Raw genomic sequence first — 15,857 nt, 5'->3', positions numbered from 1 at the left:
TGCCCGAGGAAATCGGCAAATGCGTCGGCCGAGTCAGTGACCTCTTTTAGATCTATTCTGAAAACATACTTTTATCGGAGAGCCTTTCCTGATTTTACTTGAGTTTTGAGTTCATTTTAAACTCTTTTTTTATTTCCTAATTTTTCTTTGCAAAGTGTTTGTATGAGTTCTTGTTTTCATGTCTCTTTTAATTATTGACGTGTAAAGCACTTTGTAACTCTGTTTTAAAGAGCACTTTATAAATAAAGATTATTATTATCCAGTCAAAAATCAGATTAGAAAACCTGACTCAATTTAATTGTAAATCGTAAGGAATGAACCTCAGGAAGCTAGAATGCAAAATACCTTATTTATTCACAGACGTCTGATTAAACAGCAAAGTTGAGGTTCATCTGGACATTACAGGTGTGCACTGGAGCTCCTGTGCCTCTGCTGCTGCATAGCTCCTCCCTTCGTCTGGCACCCTAAACGATGACTGGGCTTACAGCTATCATCTATTAATGTATCATCTCTGTGCCTTTATGATAAAAACGGCCAGATCATGTTCAGTCTACTTAGCACCAAGAGTAGAGACACACTGAAGCTGCTAGCTTAGCTTCTAAAAGTAGAAAAACACATTTGTGATTAGTTTAGACACAAAGCGCCTGAACACAGCATCCTCTGCCAACGTAGCATTGTTTGCTTGTTTGTGTCTACTTTTATGTGATAATCAAACACCCTGAAATGAACGCGCAGACAGTTTAATGCAGCCTGTGTTACAAGGCAATAAGACGTGGGACAGTGCAGTATAGTAAAACTATTTACAGTCATAAAACCTTCATTCACAGTATTTGTTTCCCAGCGTTCCATGTAAACATCAGCTTGATTAGGAAGGGAGGGTTTGGTGGAGCGGCTCTGCATGCGACGCTGTCTGCTGCTGCGGACCTATGGAGGTTTGTGTGAGGGTACGTGCACATGTAAACATGGGTGTTTACTGTATTTTGTACAGTGTGTGCAACCTACATCCAGACATGCTGGGTGTCTGGATATCAGTAATGAAGCCTGTGTAATTAGAAACAAAAAGCAAATGTGTTTGTGTGTGTAAATACATTTATGCATATGTGTGTGTGCTTTGCTTTACACACTGCCTCCTATAAAGTGTGAGTGTGTGGTTATGGGGTGTGACAGTGATGTTAAGCAGTCTGATACTTACAGACAGAGGATGTAAAAGTGTGAACATAAACATGGTGTAACATCCAACAGCTGTGTTGTTGACATTTTAAATTGACTTTGACATTTAAAATAGTTGTACATCCCCTTTAATATGACGGCATTTCCATGGTGTCTCGTGGCCTTCAGCAGTTGTAATAAATGTATTTTATAACAAACATCGCAGGATATTCAGATTCATTTTTGTTGCTTTATGGAAAATATGGTCAGATTTTTTAAACCTTTGAAATCTAGTGATGACCAAATGAAGCCTCATGAAGCATATTCTTTATTTTCTGAGCCCACTAGATGGTGCTCATGGTTTAAAGAGAGAGGCTCAAAGAATGGCAATTCAGTGTGCTTTCAACCTTTTGTTGAACAAAAAGCGCCATCTAGTGGGCTCAGAAAATAAAGACAATGCTTCATGAGGCTTCATTTGGCCATCACTATTGAAACCTGGATTGACGTTTGTTTTCTTGTGCTGCGTTCAGATGACTTTAACAAACATTTAAACCTTTAAAAACTGAGTAAACTGGTTTATGAAAACATGAGGAGAAAGGCATAGAGCGACTTGGCGAGAAATTCAGAAAAGGTGACAAGAAAATGACCTGAAAATTAGAAAAAAAAAAAAAAAAAAAGTTTGCATTTCTTTCAGGCCATTTCCTTGCTTGTCCTTGTTTGCCCATTCTGTGTCCTTGTATGTGCACTTGTGTATTTGCACTGTGTGTGTGTGTGTGTGTGTGTGTGGGCGGTGAGTTTACTAGCACACAGCAGTGTGTAAAAGGGCCAATGAACCCGAGCTCTCGTGTTTATGTCCTGATTACTCTTTCCTTCAAGTCTTTATTGGACCATTTAAAAAGGAGCTGCTTGTTATATCTACAGAACGCTGAGTTAACAGGAATTATATTTTGTGCGCAGTCTCTGAATTCATCAGCAGCTATAACACTGAGCACTTTGGGAATTATGCTCCAATAACTTGTATTAATACACTGATCTTTGTCATTTTTCCTATCTTGTAATTGCTGCACATTCATTACAGAGCCGTAATTTAGCTTCAATATGAAATAACTGAACCGTTCAACCCTGACAGATATCACATATTTAGTGTTTCATATTCAGACAGCATTCTGTGACACATATGATCAGTATGAACTCACCGGGGGGCCTTGAGCTCCAGCAGCACCAGGTGGCCCAATCACTCCTCTCTCCCCCTGAGGACCAAAAAGACATGTCAGTACCTTTCACCTTACAGGTGGTGTAACTGTGTGACTGAGCTCTACAGGAGAACATTAGCTGTACAGTGTCTGATCGTTATCACTTGTTTATATTTTCCTGTGAAAGACGGAAGCAGGGATGAGATAAAAATACACATGTATCCACTGAAGCTTTATAACTGAACCCAATGCAGCAGGTTCAGGTATCAGATGGCACAATACATATAACTTGCATTGGCAGTGATATAAGTCAGTCGACCACAGACCTTTTCATGGGCCACGGTCCTCTGTACCATCATTCAAGTGAATGAATTAAGCTTTGACAATAGAGTTGAATTTCATCTAATCCATCTTAAAATAAAAGTCAAGTCAGTTTGCAAATTTCAGTTTTCTTCAGAAATTGGGTCAGTAAGGATCATGTGAGGGACATTTTTACCCCAGAGATAAGCTGTATGACAAAACATCTCAACTCAAGGTCCACTTATTAGGCTTCTGTGACGCGTTCGCATCCTCAATCGTGCGCCTTTCTCAACAAGAGAGAGGTTCATTTCAAATTAAAGATATTAAGCAATGTTTGTCTCTAATATTGTTAACCCTCTGAAACCTAGCAATGGCCAAATGAAGCCTCATGAAGCATTTTCTTTATTTTCTGAGCCCACTAGATGGCTCTTTTTGTTCAACAAAAGGTTGAAAGCTTCATAGAATTGCCATTCATTGAACCTCTCTCATTAAACCATGAGCTTCATCTAGTGGGCTCAGAAAATAAAGAATATGCTTCATGAGGCTTCATTTGGCCATCACTACTGAAACCCAACATAGATCCTTTTTTTAGGGGGGGTCAAGGGATATTTTGGGGGACATAGCAGGTCAACATTATATTCCACATGGAAGTGGTATAAATCACCTGATAGCTCACAACCTAAAGATTAATTTGAGATGCAGCTCAGCACTATGTTTCAAGTTTTCTAGTCACAAATCTCTAACAAACATTTTGTTTTGGTTAAGCACCCATTCAAGTGAGTGTATGATGAAAGTATATGATGGCCATTCCAATGCTAAATTATTTCTCATAAGCTGTTGCAGCAAGGTTTGGGTTGATACAACTTATAATTCAGATTTGGGGCTAAATTTCAGCATTTTTTACCACTCTAAATTGAAAAAAAAAAATGGTCCAAAATCTCTCTAAAATACCACATTAAGACACCAAGACCTTGTGGAACACCACAGAAAAACCTGTCCTGTGATTTGACACCAAAAACTTCTTGAAACAGTTGAGGAAACCCCCTTGTTGCCGATATACCTATGAAAGCCATCCATCCTTTGAATGGCCGAAGTCTCTACTAAGTAACTCATACAGTAAGAAAAGTCATTCATCTGTGCTACTTGCATCTGAGGGAATCACTTGAATAAGGCGTGCTGTGACTTTATCTGTGCCAGTGATACTGACGCAAGAACACCAGGCGAGTTCTGTGGTCAGAGATCTCGCAGCGAGGCGGGTGCTCGTTAAAGCAAAAATGAACAGCAGCAAACAAACACATTTTAAGCCACAACACAACATGCAAATAAAGTTTTAAGCATCCACACGGCACCAAAACCCACTGCTCGGTTTCCCTCAGACCTTTCTATACTGTTAAACAGTCTTTGCTGAATGTATTACGACACAAGCGGTATGTGAACATGTTCCAGTGTGTGCTGCGGTAATTCGCTGACACTGGCAATGACATTGTGGAACAAGCTGTAAAATATATTCTGGTACTGCAAGCCATTCATTTGTAAAATTACATGATATTCCCTGCAGAGCTCTCACACATGTCTGCTTATATCATGCAAACAGAATCTGTTGATTCTCACATCAGTATATCAAACTTAATGTTCTAGTGCACCAACATTCACATCAGCTGGTATTTTCTCTGACTTTTGTTGCATCAAATATCATCAGGAACACCTTAAAACTATATTTAAGCCTCAATTAGATGTTGCAGTTTTGAGGAGTTTTGTTTTACAATTCATCTTTGTACTGTGTTAATCATGTTACATGTTTTGTGTCATTAACATCTTGGGATCAAGTTAGAAAGAAGTCACAAGTTAATATGTTTCTCTTGGATTCAGTGTGTATTTCTAGATCCATACTCCCATGCTTTGTCCGTGGTTCTCAGCCCAAAACCCATTGGTTCCCTCTGAGGACATACATTTTATAAACAGTTCACAAATATATACTTTTTTTTGTAGTTTTTAGCCAACATTACTCAAATAGTAGGAAATAGTCCTTTTGTGGGGGACTATTTTCAGCGGAGGATTAATCCACATTTGGTGTCCTGGTAAGAATTTGGTAGCAGGATGGTGTGTGTGAAATTGAGTCAAAATAAGCTCCAGTGTGTGTGTTCATGGTAATGAAGCAACATGTCAGGGAGTGCAACAGAGTGGCTCACTGTTGTGTTTTGAAGTAGAAAGGGAGTCAATATTGTGAATGTCGTGCGTTCAGAGGCGGGCGCAGAACATCTGAAGGCTCTAGAATCCATGGTGGTCAAGCAGCAGATAGTGAGATCTAAGAGTACGTGAGGGTATGTAGAGGAAGTTCAGACAGGTAGCAAGGGGCTTGATTATGAAGGGCCTTAAAGGTGAGAAGCAGACTCTTGAAGTCGATGCGATATTCAACAGGAAGCCAGTGAAGCTGCTGGAGAACAGGAGAGACATAATCTAAGGAGGGGTTCTGGTAATGATACGGGTGGTTTATGTAGACACTAGAGAGAGGGAGAGCAAAGAGGACAGAATTGCAATACTCAATGTGAGATGTAACCAAAGAATGAACAAGGATAGTGGCAATGTGAGGTGTAAGTGACAGGCAAAGATGACTAATATTATGTAGATGAAAGTATGCAGACTGATTGATGTGAACGATAATGTACTGTCCAGGATGACACCCAGACTCTTAACCTGAGGGGATGGACGGACTTTGGAGCTGTCAGTGGTCAGAGAGAAACTATGGGGTTTAGCCAAGGCAGATTCAGGACCTACAAGGAGAACCTCAGTTTTATCTCTGTTAAGTTTGAGGAAGTTGTCCGAGAGCCAAGAAGGGAACTGGGTGGAAGAGTGGAAGTAGGCTAGGTGGATAGATAGAGCTGGGTGTCATCAGCATAACAGCGGAATTGAATGCCAGATCTTCTGAGGGTATGGCCAAGAGGTTGTTGACAATAAAGCAAAAATACCTGGATAATATCACCAAACTTATGCTGAAAGGAGCTGGATATGGCATTTAGAGCATATCTAGGAATCAGTCTACTCAGCTAGGGTTGGCTGAGCTGGTGGCTAGCAGTTAACAGTGCTAACAGCTGCAACAGTATTGACACAGCTGACGGTGTTAATGTGGGAGGAAGTGGATTGTGGGCACTACGCTTTTGCAAAAACACTGTTGCCATTATCACCACCATATGAGCGCAGTGCGGGTGGCAATGATCAGTCAGCCAGTGGGATACACATACAGGGACTCGCATGCATGTGCAGCTGGACCGGCTACCACAACAACCAACAGCGGTGCTGGGATTACAACACACAAAGCATGACTACATTTTCCTCCCAAGTAGACATTATTCAACTAAATCTTTACATAGCAGACAGTTCTTTGCCGCTATATTAATGTCTTGAATGTCATATTCTCTCCTCATGTTTTCAGTCTATATCTACACCGTACAACAACAGCAAATGCCCCAAACGTTTCTTTTAAAACATAAAATCTTAAAAACAAAAAATTAAAGGCAAGCCCCCAGCACAATGAGTAGGGTGCACTTGACTGTAATCTGTGCTGGGTTCAGAAAATAGAGCCCCAGACGTTTAAACATTATGACAGACATGTTTCCTCCACATGGCCCACTTCAAAATAAGGACGTTTAAAATAACTTAACATGATCAAATAAAACAATTCCGTTAATTCTCAGTATGTCTGTGTGTATTGTCTCAAAACGTCTTTTAGGGGTTTAATATAAAACACAATGCTGTGAGGTCACTGAAGTTGACTGGCTCTTGATACGGCCTCCCCTCTGGAGCTGCTCATTGTTAAACCTGGTCTTCCTCTTGACCTGGATTTGTCATGATCTAACTATAGTCATGGTTCGGTGCTCTGCAAGGCTTTAACTGTGACACCATGAGGTTTTAAGCACTTTCTTTGTGTCCGAGCCCTCTGCAGACACGGGGGTTACCAGATCCCACCACCATATATTTTAAGTGCAGAGCTCTGCATGTTGGCAGTGAGGAAACAACTGAATTAGCTCTCCACTGCGTCTGTTTTCTTTTGAAGTGTCTCGCCACACTACGCACATAAACCCGTAAGAGCAGCAGACCTCATAATTACACAGCCAAGGCGCCCACCACGGCCCAATAAATGACAAGATGACATAAATTTCTGGATGCCTAGAACAAGAGAAAATAGACAAGTGCACAGAGGCTGGTCCAACACTGTCTTGTAAGCAGAATAACCTGCTACTTCATGTTGCCACACATTGTTAAAGACTGAGCAGACTGTGACGTCTCTGAGTCTAAATGCGCTTGAATGAACTGTGGTGGGGGACCTAAAAGAAAAGTCAATAAAAGATAAAGACAGGAGGCAGAACAAAAGAAAACAGAGTCTGTGTCTGACTAAATCTTTTTACAACATAGGATCAAATTAAACACTGTATATTGCTCACTCTGAGCTGGGAGTGGGTTTCTGCCCCAGTGAATGGTTTAAAGTATGTCAGGGACTTGTTCGCGAGAAGGCCTAAAGGCGGATTTACCTGCGCGTCAACTCTATGTGGAGCCTACACCGTAGCCTACACATGTGGCCCACACCATTGTGAGCATTTATACTTGTGCGGTGGTGTGTCTGTGTCACTCTGCAGTTACACCTCCAAAACACCAGCTGGTGGCAGAGCTGTTTAGTTGTTTAGTTGATTCAGAACACACATGAAACACACATTAAACATGGCTTAATAGAGACAAACACAAGTACACAAATCAGCCTCACTATAACTCGCAGCATTCACAGACAAACACTTGTCTTTATCTGGACACATTTTCCCCACAAATACAACATGCTAACGTTATTAGCACAAGCCTATGGCATTTTACATTGTATAAATTAGCCTAGCTACTAGCAGACTTTTCCTTTACTCATATGAACCAGGGACAACAGCAACATTTAACAAAGGTAATGTTACAAAATTCAGCTCCATTACAGCTCACAAGGTTCACTGACAAAATAACTGTCTTATACTAAACACGTTTTCCAAACAAATACAACATGCTAACGTTATTAGCACAAGCCTATGCCATTCTACATTGTTATAGAGATTTCCTCTGCTCATATGAAGCCAGGATAAATCACACACAAGACTTGAAATGCTATTTTAGTGGAGGATTTATTGTCTTCACAATTTATTGTTTCTTATCTGTGAAAATAAAGTAAATAAAAGCTTTGCTTCCACTGAGGGAAATGGTGTCAGCTTACAAACACAGACAGGAGGTCTGCGTCACCATGACGTGTAGTTACATTTCTAGGAAGGTACATGTCAGGCTATGGCAACGATTCAACACAGAAGTATAAATCCCACTTAATGGTGTCCCATATCTTGTTATTTTTAACCGAACCCTCAAACTTTTCCTGAAGTATCTTTTTGTTCTCTAAACATGGACACTGTGAAAAATCTGTGCAAAATATTTTAGATTAAAAAGTGCCATCAGGTATTGGGATAAACCCACAGTGTGTTCCCCTTTTCCTAGTGTTTCCCTCCCCTTTCTGCTACTGTGTGTATCTGTAGCTATGTTTCCATCCAAAAGTGATTTGAATTATTGGGAAATGCGCATTAAAAGAAATACGAATCCTGTGTGTTTCCATTAAATGTACGGACTTTGGTGAAAACTAAGAACTTGCACAAGTTTTCCGCAGAACCGGAAACAAAACAAGTCTCGCATTCTTCTTCTTCTGTGTTTTCTGGCGGTTGGCAACCAGCTTGTTAATGCATTACCGCCTTCCCGACCTGGAGTGTGGATATCACCATGGAGAGAGGTGCGCTACGTCAGACTTAATTCGAACATAACTGTTTCCATCCCCCGTTTTGCGAATCAACATTTTTTCAAATCAACCAAAACCCGGCTAAAGCGGGCGTATTTTAGTTTGTGCGAATCAGGGGATTTTAATTCGAATTTTGGCGTTTCCATCATAATTTTCCGATGCGATACTTCTAGATTCGCATCTAAACAGGCTGATGGAAACATGGTTTGTGTCTCTGGCTACTTTAATCAAGCACCTGGCTGAACGTTACACCTGCAACTCATCTCCTCGTCATCAGCCTCAGTACAAGAACCCAAATTTCACATCCACTCTTTGCCAGATTATCCCATCTGCTCCAATGGTAGTTATTGTCAGCCCCTCTAAACTGTTAATGGTTAGGGTTGTCACTTAAATTTTTCTGGTGTGATTCTTCTTTGTGTTTGGATTTCGCCAGTGTCTACCCCTCATGTCAGCTCAGTCTGCTTCAACCTGCTTGTCTACAGTCTCCATCTACTCAGCCTTGATCATTCAGCCTTCTGCTAACACCTAGCCCAACTAATAAACTCCATAAACTCTTATTCTCCCGTTTGGGTCTGCTTTTGGGTTTCACATATTACAAACCTTAACATATAGACCGTATATTTTCCTCCCCCATACTTGCTCCTTTCCTGCTCTATAGAGGAAAACCTGTCCACCCTCTATAACAAAAATAGAGGAGAAAAAACAGACGGGCAGCAAGTGCAGACTCGGCTGATTAATTCCTCAAAACACCAAATTACTGTATGTCACAACCCCAGGAAGCATGTCTGTGCACTCTACCATTATAAATAGCATATCCTGCCTGTGTGTGTTCAGGGGTGGGGGGGTCAGTGTGTGTCGAGGGAGGTGTCTCATTTGCCTCATTCTGAGCATTTACAGGAGTAAAACAGCACCTAATGTGCCTCCACAATCACTCTGATTAATCACCCCATTAAACAGCTTAATGAGTGATGGTACAGCTAAAACATGTTTTCAGTATAATGTATTCTTCTGGAGACATTATTTTGGGTGTAAGGGCTCTCACTGTAAAAAGCCTTGGGTGAGTATTGTTTGGTCACTTGTTCCACAAGCTGCAGTGCAGGTTCATTTTTCTAATTGAGATAAAGAGGAGACTTTAGCAGGAAAGCTAAGTGGTCTGTGGCTCTTGTGTTTAGTGGCCGTCTGCTCTGTCTATAATTGAACGCTGCATGACGTTACTGCTTTACGCAAGACTTGATAAGCTGTATTATAGAAGTCCTATCCTCTTTTCCCTCCCCTCCGAAAGCCTCCTCTGTCCTCGACTCCTCGGAGCGCATTTAACGAATTGAGACATCCTTCAAGATGGCGAGTCTCAATCAAATTCCAGGTCAAGTGAAGGTTTATGCTAGTCACTGTTATTAGCTTAAGCCCACGGTACTTGCTTTTATTGCACGTAACATAACGTAATGAGTTGTAGCAAAGATTTTGAGTAATGTTCACTTCACCATAACGCCCTGTTTCCATATAGCTCTGTGTACGTATGCGAGGCAAGCTGAAGTCCATTCATTCCTCTGAGAATCTTCATGATCTCTGGTGAGTTTGTGAAACTCTGTTTTTGGGGTTTTTCTTGGCCCAGAATATGCCTCGAGTATGTTCGGAATTTTAACTCTTGCAGCAGATTTTGGACAAAACGTACACACTGTACCATGGGAAGCTAGCATAAAAATGAGTTTGCTAACGGACTGATAAATGTAACACGTATGTACACAAATGTAATAAGTTTGATGGTATGTTTATGCGTGCTGTCTAACATATAGTGTGTCCTAAATCGCATACCCCCGTTACCAGACTTCAATGTAGTACAATATGTGCACTTACTGGAAGTGACGACAGCTTTCTTTTTTAACCCTCTTCTTCTTCATCTTCTTTTTAAACAACACATTCTCACTTTCACCTTGTCACATATTGACGTTTTGGTCATGGACTTTCCACGTCCACACACGATGTGCCAGGTACCCTGGGTGTGTTGGTTGTTGATGTTCTGGGACACCGTGTCAGTTTCTCTTCTTTAAAGATACACTTCTGATTTCACAGGACACATTTAACGTTTTCATACAGTCTTTTACAAAATAAACGCACTGCAACAACGGTACAACACCGCAAATTGACCTTTTTTTTTCTTCAACAACAAACACACATGGTTACGCTTAGGAAATGACAGCAGGGTTTGGCTTTAGAATTTTACAAGACGGGAATACCGCTTTCTCGGGTGAAAGTCAGTAGCCATGTTTCCATCAGCCTGTTTAGATGCGCACCTAGAAGTATCACATCGGAAAATTATGATGGAAACGCCAAAATTTGAATTAAAATCCCCTGATTCGCACAAACTGAAATACGCTCGCTTTAGCTGGGTTTTGGTTGATTCAAAAAACATTGATTCGCAAAACGGGGGATGGAAACAGTTATGTTCGAGTTAAGTCTGACGTAGCGCACCTCTCTCCATGGTGATATCCACACTCCGGGTCGGGAAGGCGGTAATGCATTTACAAGCTGGTTGCCAACCACCAGAAAACGTAGAAGAAGAAGAATTTTTGTTTCTGGTTCTGCCGAAATCTCGCGCGACCAAAGTCCGTACGTTTAATTGAAACACACAGGATTCATGTTTCTTTTAATGCGCATTTCCCAATGATTTGAATCACTTTTGGATGGAAACATAACTACTGTTTGTTGGACCTATCCACCATCTCTCCTGCCGGCCCCACTCAGATTTTTGCTTCGTCCTTGTCCCACCATGTTTCCCCTTGACGCCGCTGGACGCTGTTAAACTGTAATGGCTAACCAGCAGCATATCATGCCAAAATTAAAAGACGCCTTCTTTCATTGGTTTCTGACGCCACAAGTCACCACTCAACCGCTCAACTTCAGAGTAAGACCGGGCTTGATGGTGAAATTCCATGACTTTTCCAGGTTTTCCATGACTGTGGGAACTCTGTGAAAAGCAACCAGGATTTTTGTAAACTGCTGATAAAATGTTATTACATTTGGTGAGGAGCACTTTCTGACTTGTTTAGGACTCAAAACTCAAAGTTTAGGACTTTGGATTTGAGTGCAAGGACTTGAAACTTAACTTGCAAAACAATGACTTGGTCCTACCTCCGCCTGTTGCTCAAGTGAGCGCTCAGTTTATTTATCGCTTTACCACATCAGTGATTTTTCCTCAGCCCTGTGACCCTTGGGGGACTCCGTAAATCTGTACTTATGGTGAACAGCTGATGATTTGGAGGTCTCACAGCCTGCAGGCTGGAGAAGCTGTAACTTCCATATGGAGTCATGGAGGTCTCTGAACTTACTACAAAATTACAAGCACAGGGGTTTAAAATAAACCCAGTGGCTTCCCTCTGATTGTATAAGGGGATTTGTATGAAATTCCCATTTTAAACACTGAAACACATTTTCCACGTCTTTTTACAGGTAACAGTTATGCTATTAGTAATTACAGGGAGAGGAAGTGTGATGTACAGTATCTTTATCTCTCTGTGACATGTAAACCTCACACAGCTGCATCTGAAAATCCATAATTTTGGGTGTATAAAGCTCTGTGCCTGATAATAAGAGACCTACACCTACCACAGAGCTGATCATTTTTAACTTGCTTCACTTGAGTGTGAAACATCAAATCCAGAGTTGAAATTGAGAGATGATGTATAGTATGTCGCTGAAAGAAGGCAGTTTTATGTGCATGTGTGTGGGAGTGTGTGATTAAAGACTATGCTGATAGCCTTAAGCCTCATACAGTATATCTAAGTTTAGGCCTCATTAACATTCAATGGAGCTGTCATGGATGGGCGGACAGAAATTATTTACAGTCGATGGAGGATGTTTCCTCAGGCGGTGACCACACTGCGAGCTAATTTGGTTCTGCACAGATGACATCTGGATTTTTTTTCTCACTATTTTACTATGATTGGGTTTTCTGTCCCCGGCAGTTGTTTGGGAACTGGCATAATGCTGCGCTGACACAGTCGTATTTACAGGCCGTATTCTGGTGAGATAAATCTCACAACACTGTCACAAGACATCTGTGATATTAAAAATAACACTAATAGTTATGCTGTAGGCATACTGACAGCCTCCACTTCAGATTAATTAATCCATATAATTTCACAGTTATGCCGTGTTCACATGGAATTAGGCAGATAGCAGTTTTGGAAGGCATCGGAAAAAACAAACAAACAAACATCCGACAGAACGGCAGGACAGTAAAGTCATGGAAAAGTTTTGAAATTCTGTCCATGACGATGCGTTCGAACCCCGTCTACCGTCTCCCTGATTCCATGTGAATGCAACATTATACTGCTTATATGTGTACCTCCTGGCATGGTGGTCTAAATGCTGCCTTACAAAAATCCTCTATGTGTTAACCGTAGAATGTAAACTCCTTCTCGGATCATTAATATTTCCAAATTCCCAGAAACAATACCGAGGACATGAACTCAGTGTTCTCGATGGGGTCGTAGCTGCAGCCCTGACTCACAGGTTACAAATAGTGACCAGAGTTTTAAAAAATCTGCACCTTAGAATTTGTTTTAAAACATTTGTTTTTACTGACCTAAAACTCTCTTTACGTGTGGACGAGAGGCCAAAACATAGAGGAAAATACTTTTTTAAGCACATGTGTAGGCAGGACCTTGGTCAGTTGCAGTCTACATCCCCATTGCTAGAAACCTCTTAACCCTAAACACTAAACCTTTATGACAACGAAATTGATGAAGACCATGATTGTGTCCTTGGCTGTGGAGGGAAGGCTTTGTAACAGCATTTAGACTTTATGTTTGTAAAATAGTATGAGAACCTTGAGGCTTTAAACGTCACAATGGACTGCTTCCTTCCAATCAAATGGTGAAACCAGTCAACCATATCCTTGTCCATACCATAGCCATACCATAACTATATACCTCTTGTGTCTGCTGTAGGTAAAGCTGCATGTATGACCACTTGTTGTCACGTCAAAGCTTCAGACACATGACAACAAGTGGTCGTATATGCAGCTCCTTTTCTTGATCGAGGTAAAAGTAAGGTTAAAGTAAGTTCGGAGAGTGTTTGCTTAAAACTACCTTTAATCGGCAATAAAACACTTTAAATTAAATAACTTCAAAATAAGCTAAATGAAAGAGTGGCCTATTGAACAGACTGATCACATGTTTAGTGGCAGAGATAAAGGAGGAACAGGACTCGATGCACCAGGCGTCACTGCTTCATTCTGGATGCAGAAGCACCCCAATATGTCAAATGTCATTTAGCCAACTACTTCAGCAAACTATCGCTGCAGATCACCAGCCAGCCGTGAAGCTCAGGGCCGTGGCTTGTCTAGTGTGAACAGCCCCATTGCTCAAGATGAGCGCCAAAAGATAGGTAGCAGTGATGCATGGAAAATTAGAACGCTTCAAGGTGCTTCTGCGTCCAGTGTGAGCCGCCAAGCTCGCTTTCTACTGTCTGGTTTGCCGTGGGGGCGTGAGAACTGGAGAACTGTGGTGTGTTGGCGTCTTCTGGAGACTTTGATCCATCATGCTGTTGCCTAACTATACCATGCACACTAAGAGTAATAATAAGAGTAATTGAACTGTTTGATGAATTTGAAAATGCTTAATCTTTTAAAAAGTACAAGCACAATCAATATTGAGATTGGTCCAAGAAATCCAGCCCAGAGCCAGATCACCACCAGACGACAGAATAACCTGACAAATACTCACATCACTAACACAGCTGTGATGTCAGTCTTACCGCAGCTAATTGTCCAACATGTTGCTCTCTGCTGATGCTCTGTGAAATGAGCCTTTTAAATACCTGAGAAAGACCTCACTACTCAGCTCAACTGATGTCTTGTACCGGAGCTGAATTGAAACCTTGTTACAGCTGTGACGCTCTCCGTTCACCTGTGGTGTATTTATATTCAGACTGCTCCAAAATAAATGTCCTTGTCAGTCTTCGACAAACATTACAGTAAAGCCAACATGTTTACCCAAAATACTTCAAACAAGTGCAGCCAAAATACTTTACATGTTTGCTTCAGTCATTCAGAACTGTCCAGTTTGGCCAAAGCAAGGGAAAATACATTCATGATAAACATATTTATCCCATATGATTTACATTTTGTCATAACAGGAAATGCATGAGAGAGATCAGTGTGAGAATAAATATCTTAGTCTCACCCAACATGGTATGAAGTGTCTCCCTGTGAATCTCAAACTAGATTTATGTCAGTAACAACACATGTGGACACATGCACCCATTATTCTCCATTAACTCTGGCAGTTAGAGCCACTTCAGCAGATTAAAGCCTTCAGTCTGGAAACAATGCAAGCAAAAGTCTATAATAAAACTCTGCCCTTTCAACCCCAACATAACACTCAACAAGCAATTAGTCCTCCTTACAGCACACGTTGCTGCTTTCTGTTTAAAGACACGCTGTTTCCTGTTAATCATTAGGACGATCAATGTTCCCTGACGTTGCAGGAAGAAATTCCTGTCTGTTTGTTAGTCTTGTGGCATCTGTGATGCAACTCAGGTCAGGTCAACATCAGACTGTTCCAGGAATCTGTGATAAGATAACCATCTGGCAGTCTAGCTTCAGGCTTATGTAGTGTAAGTGTTGCATATTGAACATATAGACGCTGGTGATCAAGTGTTATCACACAGTTGTATACACTCGTACGACCTGATTTTATTTAGTCTGAGGACCCATACTATATGGGGTCCTATAGACCCTTTTACTAGCCATGTTTCCATCAGCCTGTTTAGATGTGCATCTAGAAGTATCGCATCGGAAAATTATGATGGAAACACCAAAATTCGAATTAAAATCCCCTGATTCGCACAAACTAAAATAAGCTCACTTTAGCCGGGTTTTGGTTGATTCGAAAAATTGTTGATTCGCAAAACGGGGAATGGAAACGGTTATGTTCGAGTTAAGTCTGACGTAGTGCACCTCTCTCCATGGTGATATCCACACTCCGGATCGGGAAGGCGGTAATGCATTAACAAGCTGGTTGCCAACCGCCAGAAAACGTAGAAGAAGAAGAATGAGACTTGTTTTGTTTCCGGTTCTGCGGAAAACTTGTGCGAGTTCGTAGTTTTCACCAAAGTCCATACATTTAATGGAAACACAGGATTCGTATTTCTTTTAATGCACATTTCCCAGTGATTCGAATCACTTTTGGATGGAAACATAGCTACTGTTAGCAAACCGCATGACATTTTTTAGTGGGCGGGGCTTAGCACAAGGCAAAACAATTCCCCACAGACAATAGCCAATGTTAGCTAGCGAGTTCTGTTGGCTTGTATTAGACAGTAGAGGAAAATGATGTGAGTGGTGTGTTCAGAAACACTCATTGTCAGAGGCACAAACTGGACCATTCGTGAATTTAGAGCGCTGTCTG

At 41.2% G+C, this 15,857-nt stretch overlaps 1 protein-coding gene across 1 annotated transcript in view; it reads right to left on the bottom strand.

The window, feature by feature from the left end:
• The window catches only part of LOC117264469 (uncharacterized), a 100,624-nt gene that overhangs the window by 46,261 nt on the left and 38,506 nt on the right, over positions 1–15,857 (bottom strand). Inside the window, exon 19 of the mRNA XM_078162608.1 lies at positions 2,346–2,399. Within this exon, the coding sequence (XP_078018734.1) occupies positions 2,346–2,399 (54 nt within the window). The remainder of the gene's footprint in view (positions 1–2,345; positions 2,400–15,857) is intronic.

Source organism: Epinephelus lanceolatus, chromosome 20 (genome assembly GCF_041903045.1).
Source record: "Epinephelus lanceolatus isolate andai-2023 chromosome 20, ASM4190304v1, whole genome shotgun sequence".
Lineage (NCBI taxonomy): Eukaryota > Metazoa > Chordata > Actinopteri > Perciformes > Serranidae > Epinephelus > Epinephelus lanceolatus.
Note: the sequence above shows the minus strand (reverse complement) of the source record. Positions and strands in the feature narration are given on the sequence as shown.